Below are 16537 nucleotides of genomic sequence, written 5' to 3' on the forward strand. Positions count from 1 at the left end.
TTCTCTCTCCTCTCTAAAATGAATAAATAAAAAAAAAATAAAAAAAATAGATACCCTGCAATTCCATATGAATTTTAGAATCAGCTCAGTAGTTTCTATAAAGAAGTCAGTTGATATTCAGATAGGAATTGCTTTGAGTCTGCAGGTCAACTTGAGGAGTATTGGCATCTTAATGTTAAGTCTTCCAATCCATGGACATTTGGGTGTGTTGGGAAGGCTCTGCAAGGGATCTCCCGGTAGGCTTCAGAGAGCGTGAGGTGTAGGCCTGTTCTAGAGGAACAGAACTTTGCTCGGGCAATGAACAGAAAAAGTCATTCCCAGTTAAGAAACTCCATAGGTAGAGAGGTATGAAAGGGCCTGGCAGGGCGGAGATAAACAAACACATAGTAACCGGCAGATAGATTCTGCTGTGTCTGCAGAGTGGTTTATCAACTTGAGCACATTTGGAAACAGATATTTTATGAAAAAGCCAAGATTGCCTGCATCTCTTGAAAAAATGGAAAATTTGGATATCCACCCTGATGGATATCCATCATCAGCGGGAACTGAGAAGTGACCACCCCCTTCAGAGGGTCTGTGCACTCCAGCTCAACACACTGCTCACCCCCCAGTCCAGATTCAGGCATACCCACCGGCATTCTTGCTTTCATCATGCAGTTGCAATAATTCAGATGACCAGTTTCTCTCCCAAGGCATTTCAATTGTTAGCTTCTGGATAAGCATTTTTGGAAATTGAAGAGCTGGGGGTGGGTGGGGAAGATTGGCAGAATCAACGTAGGGAAGTACATGGACGAAGCGTGCTGAGAGCTGGAGCTGGGGAGGGAGGCCCAGGGAGCCTGGTGTTGGGTGCTTAATTATTCAGAGAGCAGGAGCAGTGGGGTGGCTGAGTCAGAAACCAGAGAGCAAGAGAGCCCTAGGGAGGACATTCGCAGATCAGCCTCCAGGTGCAGGCCAGAGGCGAGTGGAGAGCGGGTTGGGGAGGCCGACCACCAGCATACCTAGGCATTTGGGGATGGAGAAAGCCAGGAAAGGCCCTCTCCTGGGTCGTTCAGGCTCTCGTCTCTGTGTAAGGACTCCCCTAAGGAGACTCCAAAGACAGCAGGTGGGAAGTGTCAACGTAAAAAAAGTCCAAACCTGTAAGAATTCTTGTGAGTTTATTTGAGCCAGACAGATGACAACTGCCAGGAAGCAAAATCTCAACAAATTGAGAAAATGCTCTGGGAAATGGCAATTTTGCCATCTATTTTATACGTCAGAAGACCAAAGGGTTACATGAAATCCACTGGTAATAGGTTAGGAAGGTGGGAGAAAGTGGTTTTGGATAGTTAACAGTTAACAATTAACATAATAATAGCGAGGGGATTTGTGGTCTCTGCTCTGATTTGGTGGTTGTGTTTTGATATTCCAATGGTATGTTACCAGGTATGTTATTTTAGATGCAAAAAAAGACAACAGACAGTCTCAGTTAAGGTTAAGATTGACCTTTGTTAGGAAAAATACCGCCCTGGGACATGACTACCCGCCATGAACTGCTGTTAGAAAGTTTAATTTTACACCATCCTAGGAGGTGGTCACTTTAGGCCCCTGAGTTTGTAATCCTCTCCTGAGTTTGTCAGGCTTAGTGCATGGTCCCTTTTTTGTTCACAGTGGGAAGGAGTCTGGGTGGGGCCCGAGAAGCCCCTCCATAGTTGCAAAGCCCCTAGAGGCCACGGGACTCACAGCAGGACTAGGGGAGGACAGAGGCTCGAGTCTGGGTTCACAGTGACTATTCCAGAATGGCACTGTGGGAGGTGGAGGCCTGAAGTGCTGGGATAGCCCATGGATTCATGGGCAGGAGGCAGTGGTCAGAATGCTGGAGATAGGCTGGCCTCCAGAGGTATTCTGGTTCATGCTCCAGTTCACCAGGGGATCCCTTGTGCCCCCCCTCCCCCAGGTACTCAGCCTGTTTCATTGTTTCAGTGTTGGGGAGCACACTAGCCCAGGAGACTGCCAGGGCCAGGAGGTAGCTCTGACGATGAAAAAGACCATCTATGGAGCCCAAATCAACTTTTTTGCCTCCTGGCCCTGCTCCTTAAGGCCAGACTGAACATCTTCCCTTGTCTGAGGACAATTTTCCTCATTTCTCTGGGTCCTTAACCACTTCTAAAGGTTGTGTCCTGGTATCATGACTCTGGATGTCGTCCCAATTTGTCATCAACTCTCTGAAAACATTTTTTATGAAGGTCACTGGAGGACAGGTCACTGGAGGAAGGTCCCTTGGGCACAGGAGACTCGGAGGGAACCAGGAATGCCCCAGGTAACACCACAGTGAGAAGCTGGTTGCAGCCAACCCTGGGTCTTCGTCTCTGGATCTCCTCCCATCGCTGGGGTCCAGAGCCCAGTGCTCTAGTTCAGGGCCTTCTTTACAGTGGCCAGTGGGAGGGTCATGCTGCAGAGAAGCGTGCGGCTGCTTGCTGTGTTCTGGCGAAATTGGGTTTTAGGTGATGCCGGCTCCTTAGAGCACAGTTGGTCCTGGGATGTCCCATTTTCAGACCTGAGGAATCACACACTGGGATGTGCAGGGCAGCCCAGCCCAGGTTAGTGGAGCTGTTCCCTTACCCATTCTCAACTCCATTTTCCTGACTCCTTGAGAGGAGCTCCCCTATAGGACTTGAACTTGCCATGAAGGACTTCACGGCTGCAGGGGTGCCTGTCATCCTAGGTTAGCTGTGCAGCTGCACATCAGGGCCTGACACTTCCACTGGAGTAAATGTCCCTGAAAGAGGTCTTTCTTCCTTTCCTCCCTTTCCCTTTCAGCATAAATGCTGTTATGTTTTTATTCCCAATTGCAAACTTTGGCTCCCTGAAAAGCCACCGCCCGTTTGCATATGACCTCAAGCACCAGCCATGTGGTACTCCTCAAGGCCTCTGTCCGCACAGGTGTTTTCTTAGTTCTCTGCCTTAGATGATCCCACTTGAAAGGAGGCCCAAGCCTGCAAGTTTGCTCAGGGCCAATATCTGCTGAGAGTGACGGACCTAAGCATGGAACTGGAACAGCGTGGGGTGTGGGTGGGTATGCAGTACTCTCAGCCCCAGGCACCACACCTCCCCTATGCCATCTGCTTCCTGGGCCTGGTGTATTTGAGGGCAGTAGGACTGGATTAAAATTACTAGGAGAGATTTAAAAAATGCCCAAGGTTATAAAAATAGTCATGGGGAATATAGTCAATAATATTGTAATAATTATGTATGGTGCTAGATGGGTCCTAGAATTACCGTGGTGATTATTTTGTAAGGTATATAAATGTCTAACCACTATGTTGTACACCTGAAACAAATAATGTATGTCAATTATAACTGAAAAAGAAATTTGAAAATATGCTTAGTGTCCACCCTCACAGAATCTAGAATTCAGTTGACCTGGGATGAGAGACACCAACCTCGTGGAATAGGCACCAGCTTGTGTGATCAATATGCATGTCCTCTCTATTTCTAGAGGTGAAAGGTCATAGCAGAAGCCTCAGGGCCTGTTGTGAGCAGCAAGTCCCGCAGAGAGCAAATACAGTGGTGGGCAAACGTAGATTTACAGTTGTGAGTACACAAAAGTTTATTCTTGCATTATTATTTATTATTGTTATTTTCCATTCAAACAACTGTAAATCTACTTTTGCCTCACGCTGAGGGAAGAGGAAGTTTCAGGAGACAGGGAGAGTGCTAGTGCTAGCCTTCCAGGCAGCTGCAGGGCAAGGAGCTCTGGCCCAGGGGGCCAGGCCAGGTCACCCTGAAACACCCCCAAAATGGGCCGGGAAGGAGTCAGGGCACACAGTGGACTGAAGTTTGGGCCAGTAGCATCCAAAAAGACTAAGCCCAAACAGTCCAGAACATGGACTCAGGTTGGCAACTACAGGCCACCTGGATAAAGGAGGGGAGATCTGGCTTGACTCCATGTTCAGAGGTACTTTCTCCTGGAATGGGTCGCAGCACTCCAGTCCGGTGCTCCTGACCAGGACCAGGGACAGCCGGTGGACACTGGTTCTGGCCATCTCAGCAGGAGGAGGGCTTGGAAGTTGGGGAGGAAGAGAAGAAATAGAGTAAGCAGAAAACTCTATGGGGTGAAGATAAGGCCTGACGATGTCCCTGAAGACTGAACAGCATCATGAGAGGGAATACCAAGTATGGGTAGCAGGTCTCACCTCCTCCTACGAAGGGGGTAAAGGCTCTATTAAGGGACAGACATCAGGCCAGGGAACCCAGAACTAAAAGGTTCCTGGGTGTTCATCTTCCTGCAAATTAGGCTGATACCAAGCCCTCTGGGGCCGGGTCAAGTCTCCACACACTTGTTCCTGGCTACAAAGTGCTGACCCTTGGGGACCGAGATCTCATTCCATTCAGCAATGCGCCACTCTCCACTGCTCCTGCATGAGCTCCTCACAGGTTGCACATGTGAGGTCCACACATGGGTTAGAACCACGGGAATTCAAGTGCAGTGAGGCCTTTGAGAATTGGGCTGACAGTTTTAGAACAATTCCTTAACAGTTAGAAGCTGGGCAGTGGTGAGCCAGAGGTGAGTGAGTGGGGTGTAGCAGGATATGGACAGGCTTGTTTTTTTCTTCAACTAGGCCGAGCAGAGAAGATCCAAATTAATGCTGGTCTTTATTCAAGATCATATTTTCTAATAGCTCTTTGAACATTAAGGGGTAAATCATGTTGTTTCACTTCTTCTGCAAAGCCTCTATAAGCTTTTCCTAAAAACTGTAGCCCCACACTAATTTGCTCTTCACTGAGTCCTAAAGCACAGTGGCTCTCAAACTTGAACCAGAATGAATTCTGATGAATATCTGTCAGGTATCAGAATAACCTGAAAGGTGGAGGGGGTGTGGGGCACCTCTAGAGTTTAATATGTCTGGGCTGTGACCTGAGAATTTGCATTCCCAAGAAGTTTTCAGGGAATGCAAACTTCCCTGAAAGTTGCTCTGGGGACACTTTGAGAACCACCGCTATCAATCCATAATCTCTACCTATAATTAATTATTCGTATCTTGTCTACTACTAGAGTCTAGTATTATTTTCTGCATGTCAGTCTGTCTTCCCAGCCAGATCTCAATTCCTTTGGAGCAGGGATTGTGTGTTTTATATTTTCCTTTATATCATTTAGCATAATGTTAGACACGTTAGCAGATGATAACATTATTTATATATTAAGAAGAAATTCAAAGAATTTGGTTTCTTCAAGCAGAGGGGGTCAACTCTGGTTCATTTTAGTATCCCCACATTTTGAAAAAAGAGCATCTAATTTTTTCTCATTATTCACATTTGCAGAGAAAAATCTTGATTTGCTTCATCAATATCCCAGCATCACAAAAGAAAAGTTCCAGTCTTGATTTAGGAAAAAAAAAAAGAGTTCATTCCTTCATTTTTCCAAACAAGGTACAGTACAACTGAACAACAATGCATATTACTGAAAAATGCAATTGCATTTTATATTGCTCACTACTCTCTTAAATAATTCAGACATTAAAGAAAAGAACTGCCAATCACATTAATGCATTACAGAAATCAAAATTAACTTACCACACAAAATAAATTAAAACATTAAATATTAACCTTTCAGTGCAACATATACAGAAGTCAGAGTAACAAGTTCTAAAAAAAAAAGCATCAGGTTTGTTATAATAAAGATAATGAAAAGTTGAACACTTCAATTATTACACCAGAAAGAGGGGCTGCTTTTTAGCACTGTGTGTGCTTAACACCAGGTCTTTCAGAAAGCCTGGTAACATCAGTGACTACAGAGAACAGGTCTTATTTAGAACATTAAGAGTAGCATAGGTATTTGTCTGTTTCTGTGATGTCCCCCATGGTCCCAGGCTTTTGAATTGTTCCCCTCCCCCAACCCCATTACTGAGCAGGTTAGGAGAAATTAAAGCCCAGAACCTATTAAGGGTTCAGGGTCCCCTGAGCAGTGTTGGAGCCTGGTTCACCCAGTCCTGCCAAAATTGCCTGGAAAAGCAACCAGTGGACCATGTGCACTAAGATAACCTGGGCCTAGGAGAGAGACCTAGTTGAAGATGCTAGACACTTCTCCTCACCCACTTTAGGGAGTATCAATCCCACCTCTTCCTCCTTTCTCAGGAAAACAGACTTGGGGGGCATTCTGCCCCCCTCCTGTGCTGGAACACAATAGCAAGCTTATATTTTGCATTTTTCCAAGTGAGTCCAGACTTTGTTTCCAGATCAGGATTGGCTGCTGTGCATCTCCCATCTAGAAGAAAATGTTTCCTGCCAGTATGCTTGAAGAAGTCATGGCCTGTAGAGCAGTCCCTATAAAAGATGTGGGAGCATCCCCTTTTTTGAATGGGGTCTTTTCATTTCTCCTGAGATAGACACTGGAAACAGCAGTGTTCCCCACTCGCAGGGGTATGGCTACCTATCAGGTCAGGTCTTGGGGATGATTCCCTAGTCATCACAAACACTTGGATTTCTAAAAAGCAAGGAAACACAGGGACCTGCAGAGATGGATTTGAAGATACATTTTTAACCTGAAATGAGGGCATTGTACAGCTAACCAATAAAGTACCAATGCTATGAAATGGCACAGCAATCTAAAGCTTGTTGGCCATCTGATTTCTAGAAAAGAAATCACCAAAGAAGCAAGGCTGTGTCATATCCTGAGGCACAGACAAAGGTCCAATCAGGCTTGTCTTGACCCCAGACTCTTCTTCCAACTCTTTTCAGACCTGGTTTACAGAGGGCTGAACGAGAGGCACTTCTGCGGAGGTGCACATTCAAGCCTGTTCACTGCGTGGTTGGTTGTACAGGCACAGGAAGGAGCCACTGGCAGCTGGAACTCGGACCTGTGGATCAGAGCATTCCCACACATTCAGACACTAAATCCAAAATCTCCACAAGAAGGTTCCTTCTGCATCCATCTATGTTTTCTCAAACCTCTGCAAAGGCTTTTGGAAGTCTAAGACAGGACACTGATCCTTCCATTCATTAGGTGAAGAAAGCCCCACAAACATTCTCACATCAGTCCATACTCTTTAAAGGCAGTCAGAGCTCAAAGAGTCTCTCAAAGACTGAGGAAAGATTGTCCTAAGATAAAAATGTGACCTCAAGTTAACAAGGGATGCTACTCCACTTTCATTAGTCTCTCTAAACCAGAATCTCAGACTATCAGAGTCTGGTGGGAAGATTGAGGCATACTGGGGTCTACAGCTGGCATCAGATTGGCCTCACATAGCTGTCGTTGTAGGACTGGCCCAAGGAATGCAAACTTAAACTTATTTTCTTTTATTATTTAAACCTGGGAGCTGTGTCCATCACATTGTTAGGGAGCCAACTAGTGCACAGATCCTATTCCTGCTCTCAGTGCTTTGGGTGTACTGTGACTCAAAACAAGTGCTGGAGTTAAGACATGGGTCATATAATTGTCTCAACTGTAAGAAAGGGAGAGAAAGTTCATTGAAACAGATAGACTGTGCAAGAAGAATTAGGGGTGGACAAAATTAACTGATAGAAATTTCAAGCCAACCTGATATATTTTAAAGGTTACTTTCATAATGTGAGATGCTCAATGCACTGAAGGGTTCAAAGGCGGAAATATTTCATTTTTCTAAATATTAGTGAAGAAGATTTCCCTAACATAAAGAGTTTTATATTATTCCACTGTTTTTCCATTCCCAAATTTTAACGATAATGCCTAGGGATGAGCTCCCCACTGTTTAGTTGGAGGAAAGCAGTGCTTCCCACGGGCAGGCCAGTGGGTCAGATGTGCCCTAATGCCCAGCAGAACAACGCCTCCCTTCTCTGAGGTGAAAATGAGACCCTCACAGTGGCGATGGCTTGTGAGAGTTCTTGTTAATAAAATCAGCCTCCTGAATGAAAAACAAACTAATACAAAATCATTGGCATATTTCTCCTCATGCTTGAAAGTAAATAGGAAAGTTAAATTTCTCTTTTTAAAAATGAAGTAGCAAATCAACCAAGTGACAAAATGGAAAATCAACGACCAGCCCTCCTTTCATGAATGTAGCCCCAAATGCCCGTGGCTCTCGGCTAACATGCTATTTCATAGAACACTCTTAGAGGGTGCACGAGGAAGTTAATGCATTTCATCCTGGAGCAGTGTAGTATATATTGTGTTTAGCCTGTGTAGACGCACACACAGGTGCTTTCTTACCTCTCTCCCGACAGAGGTGACAAATCTATGCTGCTGACTTGGCTAACTTTTCCACCAGGATGTCTCTGGGGCATTTACCTGCTTTGTGCCTTCAATGGCACAACCTCTGAACCCCAACCTTTGCTCTCATCAGCACCTCAACCTCTGCTTCCATCTCTGTACTCGTGGTGGCTTTTCCTAAGCCTTAGTGGTCCCAAGGAAGCCAGACATTTCTAATCAGTATAACTTTGCAACCAGAAATACATCCATCGTTAATGTAGAAATCTAAAAGAGTTTTATGCTTTTTTACATTGACTTAAGAGATTAAAAATAAAACCATCATCCAGCTAATAAATAAAAAATGATCTCCAAAGGTGGGGTGACGAGTTGGGAAGGTCCTCAGCAGGTGTCAGTGGAAGACGCTGGGCTGGCTGAAGGTCTCATGAACAGAGGATAGACACAGCTCTTCTTAAACTTGGCATCTTCACATAACCATAAGCAGTTGCCCTTTCTCTACCATCTTCCCCAGTAAGTGGATGAGAAAAAACTGTAACAACTAGAGCAATCTCCGGTGTTGGGCAGGATGCATGCTGTTGTGGGCGCAGTAAAAAGAACCACCGCCAGGCATCCATGGATGGTGGAAGCCAACGACACCTGGACTCAGAGGCTGACTGATGCACACGCCTTGTATAGGTAAAAAGGAAGTACATCCTTTGCGGTTCTTTTTTGACCAGTCTTTAAATCGTGATCCACTGATTTCTTTTCTAGGTCACATCGAATAACCCCAAGCAGACAGAGTTTTTGATAGAGTTTTGAAAGAAGGCCCACAAAAGGCAAAAGTTCTGCACAGGTGTTGCAGGCAGAGCAGGAAGTCTGTCACACGGCCCGGGCATCCCTTGCTGGGCCGTCCTGAAGAAGATCTTTCTTCAGCAGGGCTGCCGCAGTCTACCTGGGGAAATCCTCTTCTGGGCTCCTCAGACCACTGCAAGGAAGGAGACACAGGTTAGGTTCTGTGGGCCAGACCCAGCCAGGCTGGCAAAACAGGCTTAAGAAAGAAGTTTGAGATGTGTCAACCATGGTCACCAAGTTTTCTCGGGCAGTCAGGCCTGAGTTCAAATTCTGCTGGTTCAACTTCAGGAGCAGCAGCCTCTAAAACTGTGTTTAGTGCCAAAGAAAGGGCTGACCAAAAGTGAAATGAGTTGTGGCAGAAGGGAATGGGGGATGCACTCTGTTGTGTGGGCCCCAATTCACCGGGATGTGATTCGACCAGGCTGTGGCCAGTTCCCTCATAACATGAGGTTTAGTGGGCAGCTCGTGAGATGGTCTAGGGTTCTGGTGGTAGAATGGCTTCCCCTATGACCATCCAAGAACGGACCTGTTTGTTTCTCACTGGGTGGGGCCCTGAGGGCTTCCTCTGTGGCAACTGTGGTGAGGTGGCATGGACCCCACTTCCAGCAGCTCCTGAGTCAGCCTGGGCTGCTTCCTGCCCTGGTTCCTCCATGGTCCCTTTGGAGGTGGGAAGGTACTCATCACCTCAGGGACAGGGGCTTTATTCTCAGTGGCCATCTCTGGAAGGCCAGACTCATACCCAGGCTAAAGTCCTCTCAAATGTGAGTAGAGAAGACATACATTAAGAAGAAACTTACTCTACCCCGAATGATTCTGCTGAGGTGCCAAGTGGTAAAAAAAAACCCTAAATGTTCTTAAAAGGCTTAAATAATATTCTGTTGGTGCTAAAAGATAAAATAAAGTTTACCTCCATTAGCTCAATGGATGGCTCAAGATGTAGTGGAAGAGAGATGTGAGTGAGGCCTTTAGAAGCTTTGGTTTTCTTCCTAGCTCCCTGACACGGACTCATCGTGGGACCCAAGTAGGCCTTTGGCAGACTCAGTTTACCTGCAACACCCACAAATCCTTCTCCCTCCTTAAGGCTATTTTAAAGGTTAATGGATTAGCATCCTCCCAAATCAAAAGAACTTCCCCTGCACAGTTACTGGGGTTCTTGAAATGAAGAACAAATGAATGATTCTCCCATGCCTTCAGTTCACTTCAGGTAGATACGATGAGGTGTTCCATCTTCCAGATACTTTTCTTCCTACATGCTCCATGCAGCCTTGAGCTTTTGGAATGTCAACTGTTTAGTAGAGAAAGACACCTTTGGGTGGATCAGCCTGGGGTAATTGCCTCCTGTCCCGCTACTTCTTGAAAATGAACTTTTATGATAGGCTCTATTGGTCTAAATGGCATTTCAGAAAAAGTGCTGATGCAAGGTTTCTCAGAGCTTGTCTGTGTAACGGAGCAAGTTGGCTCCCTGAACCCCAAGTTAGTGATGCTCAGGTGGGGGCTCCTAAGATATCCATTTCACCCATGTCTAGATGTCCATTCTGCTTTGTTTTGTTTTCAACAAAAACATTCATGAGGCCCTGGCTGGTTGGCTCAGTGGTAAAGCATCAGCCTGATGTATGGATGTCCCAGGTTCGATTCCCACTCAGGGCACACAGGAGATTGACCAACGCCCGTCCCCCAACAGCTTGATTGGCTTGAGCCAGTTGGTTTTGGGGGCTGAGGATAATCCTGGCCTCACTTCAGGTGCTAATAATAGCTTGGTTGCTAAGCAATGGAGCAGTGCCCCAGAAGGGCAGAGCACTGCCCCATAGGGGATCTGCAGGGTGGATCCCAGTTGGGGTGCATGCAAGAGTCTGTCTCTCTGCCTCCCCTGCTCTCACTTAATTAAAAAAACAAAAACAAAACAAAAAACATTCATGAAACAATGGTAAATTTAATCATGGTCACAGAATCTGAGTTTAAAGAATCCTTAGAGAGAGTTCTATAAGCCAAATCCCTTATTTCACAGATAGGAAAAGAGAGGTGACTTTTCAAGGGAAAGAACATAAACTCTGTCGTGTATCTACATATGGTGATATACTATACTAGATACTTTATGTCAGTATTTATTCAATTTGCACAGCATCTTTTTAATAAGAACACCGAGGCTCAAAGAGGTTATGTAACTTGTTAAAAGTCGCATAGTAACCAGTAAGGATAAAAGAGCTTCCTTCTGAGTAAAACACACCTTAAAATAAACTAACCCTGACTTGGTAGTTAAATATCATTTTCCTTTCTCCCTTTTCTGGTTCATCCTCCAAGAACTTCTGCCCAGACCTGGAAAAGGGGGTCATTTTCTCCACGCAACAGTGTCTCCCGAGAGGAAAAGAGCCCCCTCCCTGATGCAGCCCTTACCTGTTTCTGAGTGGCAGCAAGCAGTCCTTCCTTTCAGGAGGGTACTGGGCTTCTCGTGCCGGCAGATGAGGGCCCGGCACCAGTCACAGTGTTTTCGGACCTGGCAGCAGCTGCAAAGACAGAGAACGTGGTTGAGGCAGGTGCCTGGCAAGAGCACCCAGCGGGTGCAGGGTCTGCCCCAGAGTCCTGCTGGGCAGCTCTGGGCTTTAAACCAGCCTCCATGGGGGCCTTCAGGAGGACAGACACAGCAGGGGACTGAGGGCCTTGCTGGGTGGTGGCCTTTAGGGCAGATGCTGGCCAACAACAAAAGCACCCATTGGCCACTCTAAAGTACCAGCTGTATCTGTGCAGCGTGGCTCAGGGCGGCCCGGCTCCAGCTTTGCCAGCTGCCATAGGGCCTGGCCTGTTCCAGAAAGCGGCAGCAGGGTAACACTGTCAGTGTAGTCATAGTGTCAGAACTGCCTGCAGTACTGGGACAAAGCAGCCCCTTCAGGCCAGCAAAGCTGTGAGGGCTTATGGGGGCGGGGAGTGGGGTGTCCTCTGTCAGGTATTGCCATCAGCAAAGCAGGGGACATGGATGGGCTAAACTGACCCAGGGACAGAACGAGACAATGAGCCATGGATCGCAGTGGCTGTAAATTCTTCTCTTGGAAGTAGCATCCTCTGGCTGTGGCAAACCCAACCTCCCGGTGCACCTGTGGTACCCAGAGTCCTGCAGCATCAGGGCTGTGGCTGCTCCTGCCTCCCACTCTGGGCAGGGAAAAACAGTTTGCAGAGTGAGCATGGAAATAGAACCAGAGAACTCAAAAGAAGGCCAGAGAAGAAAGCACTAGGTCACTCATTACCTAGAGACTGATTCCAATGGGTTACCAGGGAAGATCCATTTCTACTTCTTTTAACTATAATCTGTAAATCTGCTGACTGGGGCTGGGAGGGACTGCTGACTGACACGAGCCTGAGAACAGATGAGGAAACAAGCCTGTTGCGGTGCTTCCTTCCCTCTTGGTGTCTGGTGGCAAGTCACGATCCTCATCCCAGCCCTGGGAAGGTTAATGGGGTGCCTGAATCTTTGGGTAGCTTAGCTGAGAGGGTGCTATGTGACATTTCTGCCCAACCTGCTTTTGGCACAGTGGCCAGAGCAGTCTGCCTGGCAAGAGTCCCTCCTGAGTTGCCCACAGTCCAGGTTGAAACCAGCCGATCCCACGCTGAAGGCCTTGACCCCAGAGCCATCAGCGATGGCTGTCTTGCTGTCAGCTAGCCAGGAAGACTTGCCGCAGTCATATCCCACCCAGCCAGGAGCGTCCTAAGGGCAGTGAGAGAAAAGCCTCTAAATTTCTCTGGCAAGAGATGAGCTGGGCCCAACCAACTCTGCAACTCAGGAGGACACCCTGCCCAGGCAGCTAGCAGCCCCGAGGGCATGAGGGCTTAGTCTCTCGCTCAGAGATTCTGAACTTGGCATCTGGCAAGGACAGACTGGCAAAGGACAGAGAAGAGGTGGGACTGGCTGTCTCCCTGGAAATGAGAGAGGCTGAACAGGTATCCTGGTTTTTTCTTGTCTCCAAAAAAAACTGTTGAAAATGAGCTTTTAAGTCCCTCTAGAGAGGCCACGTGGGCACTCAGCCTTGTTCTAAGGCTCTAGGACCGTCCTGGCCATTGTAACAGGGCTATGGAAGTGGTGGATGAGCACAGGCAGCCAGCCAGCCAGGAGAATCAAGGACAGTGGCCCATTAGGTTGCTACCAATCCCCAGGGAAGGTCTTCACAAGTGGCAGAACCTGAGCTCTGCCCCAGCTTGAACCAGGGCTGCTTGTCACTACCTGCAAACATGTTTTCCTAAGAAACATGGGAGTGGAACAGATACTGCTGGAAAGGAAGGAAAGGCCGTCCCAGTTCAGACCTCATCTCTCACCATTTAATGCTGGCTTGTTCCAGGAGAAGGAAGTGAGCAGGTTGTGGCTCCTGTCAACACGCTGGGGCTCTAAGGGGCACTCTATTCATTGCCAGAACCAGGAGCAGGTTTATTTTTAGTTTAAATTTTTAAAAAAATTTTAAATATATTTACAGAGGTATAATTGACATACAATAAGCTGTATACATATTAAAGTATACAATTTGATAAGTTTGATATAAGTATACTTATACGCAACCATCACCACAGTGAAGATAATGAACATATCCATCACCTTCCAAAGACTTTTAGTATTCCTTTGTAATCATCCCACTTCTCCCTCCCTCCCACCTCCACCCTCTCCAAATATCCTCATTTATTTTCTGTCACTAGACACCAATTAGCTTTGTTTACAGCTTTATAAGAATGGAATCATATAGTATGAACTTTCTTTTACAACATAGAGTGATTAGACATTTATATAACTTATAAAGTGACCTCCCTAATAAATCTAGTACCCATCTGATACAATATGTAGGTATTACAATATTACTGACTATATGCCCTGTGTTATACTTTACATGCTCATGATTATTCTGTAATTACCAAATTGTAATTCTTAATCCTTTCCCCTTCTTCACCCAGCCCCCAATCTGGCAACCGTCAAACGTTCTCTATATCTGAGTTTGTTTCTGTTTTGTTTGTTTGTTTATTTTGTTTTTTAGACTCCACATATAACTGACATCATATGGCATTTGTCTTTTTCTGTCTGACTTATTTCACTCAGCAGGAGTGTGTGTTTTTAGATGTCCCAATACCAACAAACCAATAAACAAGCAGGATAGAGATGCTTATTTGTCCAAAATCCTAGGCAATGTCAGAGGGCTAAAGCCTGGCTTCCCGCACTAACATGCAGTTGTTTACTCAAGCCCTTGCCAGAATAACCCCATCTACTTACTGTCTCCCCACCATGTTAAACTACTGGTAGCCTTTAGCTGTTCTGTGAATCCTGCCCAAATGAGGCTGGGAGCTGTTTCCATTTCATTCTGGAACACCTGGACATCCCCATCCTGAAATAGAGAAGGCTCCAAACCCAACAACAGGGAGAGAGAGAGAGAAAGAGCGAGCTTGCCTTTGCTCCATGTGGCTTCCAGCAGTACACAGACCCGCTGCTGGGAACTCTCAGGATGTGTGCCCTTTTACAGCTCAGCTGTCACCAAAGTTCCTGTTGGCTTAGCTGACACCAATCTGACATCGCAGCAATAAACTGCTGAGGTGGCCTTGTTAATCTGGGCATGCTGCAGAGATCCCCGGGAGGGCAGGTGGCAGAGACTCGACCTTAGGGGCAGCAAATACTCACTGTATCAGCACACACGTGATGATGAGGCCAGCCAGGGCAACGACGGAAACCACCACCAAGGCGGTGATGGCCTGCTTCTTTTGGCTGGCGGCCACCACTGCCAGGAGGTCCGCGTGCTCACAGCGCGCTCCGACATACCCAGAATGGCATCTGGGAAAGAAGGAAGGGGACATCAACACACTTTCCTGGCAGAAGGTCTTGTTCCAGCTGGGCTGGAGGGGCCCAGACCCTAGGAAAAGCCCAAAGAGACCCCTCTAGGAGTCAGTAAAATCACTCCCACGTCCCTGCACAGGCACCTCCTGCTTGGGGGATGAGGGGGTAAGAAATCAGCTCTTTCACATGAGGATGAGAGCATTTCATTATTATTGTCACCATGCCAGCTCTTGGGGGAATGAATAAGGTATCGAATGTGTTTATGACACGAAGTTCATTTTGGCAGTTCATAAAAACTCAGGTTATTTTTAAATCAAATGTGTATATTCAGTATTTCTGATGATGAGCTTAAGAAAACCCACTAAACCAGCTGTGTTTGCTTATCTTCTTCAAGTTTAATTAGGTCTGCAAGCATTTACCTGGTGCTGGTGGCCTGGTGCATGGGCACGTACTGAAGTTGGGGCCAGCACCACTAATTGGTAGTTGCAGGACTTGAAAAGCCACTGATCTCCTGTGAACCTGGTCCTCATTTCCAATAGCCCTGGCCTCCCTCCACTAGAGGATTAGTAAGGGCACAAAAGAGGTCATGTTTTTAAGCTGTGTGTAGTCATTCAAGGGCAATATCAACAGAAGCTGCTATTATTACTGGTATTGCTACTATTCAGAGGCTCTTTGGCATCATTCATTTCAGGAACAGCCTCCTCCTATGTGTTAAAGGCTAATGATGCCTCTCTCATCTTGCTCTCACCTGTGCTACCCACCCCCACTCCCCACCCTGATTCTGGGGCCACCACAAGTAGTTCTCACATGATGATCCCTTAGGACATGTTCTAGTGATAGGAAATGATGGCTACTTTCTGATGCAGGCACCCCCCCCCCAAGTATATGATTCTTTTCAATAGAATATACTTAGCTTACGCTGGTTTTGTCTGGGGTGACTTTCAAATTGTGGTGAAACTGTTTGATCACCCCTGCCTTCTCAGGGGAACATTCCTTCCTACAGGGGAGTTCCCGAGAGCAGCCTTGCACCAAGCATCACACACTGGTTTTAAGATTTGTTCCGTTCCCACCCCCCACCCCCCGCCCCAGACATGGCAATGATAGCTAAACTATTTTTTTTTTGTTATGAGTCTACTTTTTGATGACACAGCTAGCCTGTCACCTTCACATTCAGATGAAAAGACATGTGAGGAACAAGGGAAAATGAAAGAAATGAAGGGTGTTGGTGTGCCTGCTAGTGCCGGAGCTAGCCCCTGAGGAACCATCTTGTGATTCCCCTAAACCCCTGCTCCTGGGTTACCAGACCCCAGAGGCCGGAAGGATACTGGAAGCCGAGTCCTTGAATAACGAATACTCTCCTTTTGTTATAATGCTGTTCCATTGTAACCTTGTTTCATTATAATGTTAAGGAGCTTAATTGTTATTTATATCCATTAGTTTATGGTAAAATTGGTTTTGTTATATGTCATTTTGTGTAAAGTCTCAATGACATTAAGTGAGGACTTAAACTGTATAGTATTTTCCCAAAGTGTAGGTTTTGCTCAATGTTAACAAAAATTTAATCATTTTAATGTTAAAGGAACAGGTACTCTATGGGATTAAGATTTATGACAAAGAGTAGATGCTGCAAAAATTGCTGCTTAAGGCTCCAATCTGGTATACCAACCTACAAACTTCTTTCTTTAGCACTGCTTAATGGAAGTCCTCCACTGGCATGCTTTATCCCAAAGCCCAATTGTCATATACCTTATATAAAG

At 46.3% G+C, this 16537-nt stretch overlaps 1 protein-coding gene across 1 annotated transcript in view; it reads right to left on the bottom strand.

The window, feature by feature from the left end:
- Positions 1-5179: 5179 nt before the first annotated feature.
- TGFA (transforming growth factor alpha) overlaps positions 5180-16537 on the bottom strand; it is a 102982-nt gene continuing 91624 nt past the window's right edge. The window contains exons 4-6 of the mRNA XM_066267340.1: positions 14628-14777; positions 11381-11490; positions 5180-9122 (exon numbers count right to left, since the gene is read on the bottom strand). Coding sequence (XP_066123437.1) covers positions 9115-9122; positions 11381-11490; positions 14628-14777 — 268 coding nt within the window. The 3' untranslated portion in view covers positions 5180-9114. The remainder of the gene's footprint in view (positions 9123-11380; positions 11491-14627; positions 14778-16537) is intronic.

The sequence above is a fragment of the Saccopteryx bilineata genome, chromosome 3, assembly GCF_036850765.1.
Source record: "Saccopteryx bilineata isolate mSacBil1 chromosome 3, mSacBil1_pri_phased_curated, whole genome shotgun sequence".
Taxonomy (NCBI): domain Eukaryota; kingdom Metazoa; phylum Chordata; class Mammalia; order Chiroptera; family Emballonuridae; genus Saccopteryx; species Saccopteryx bilineata.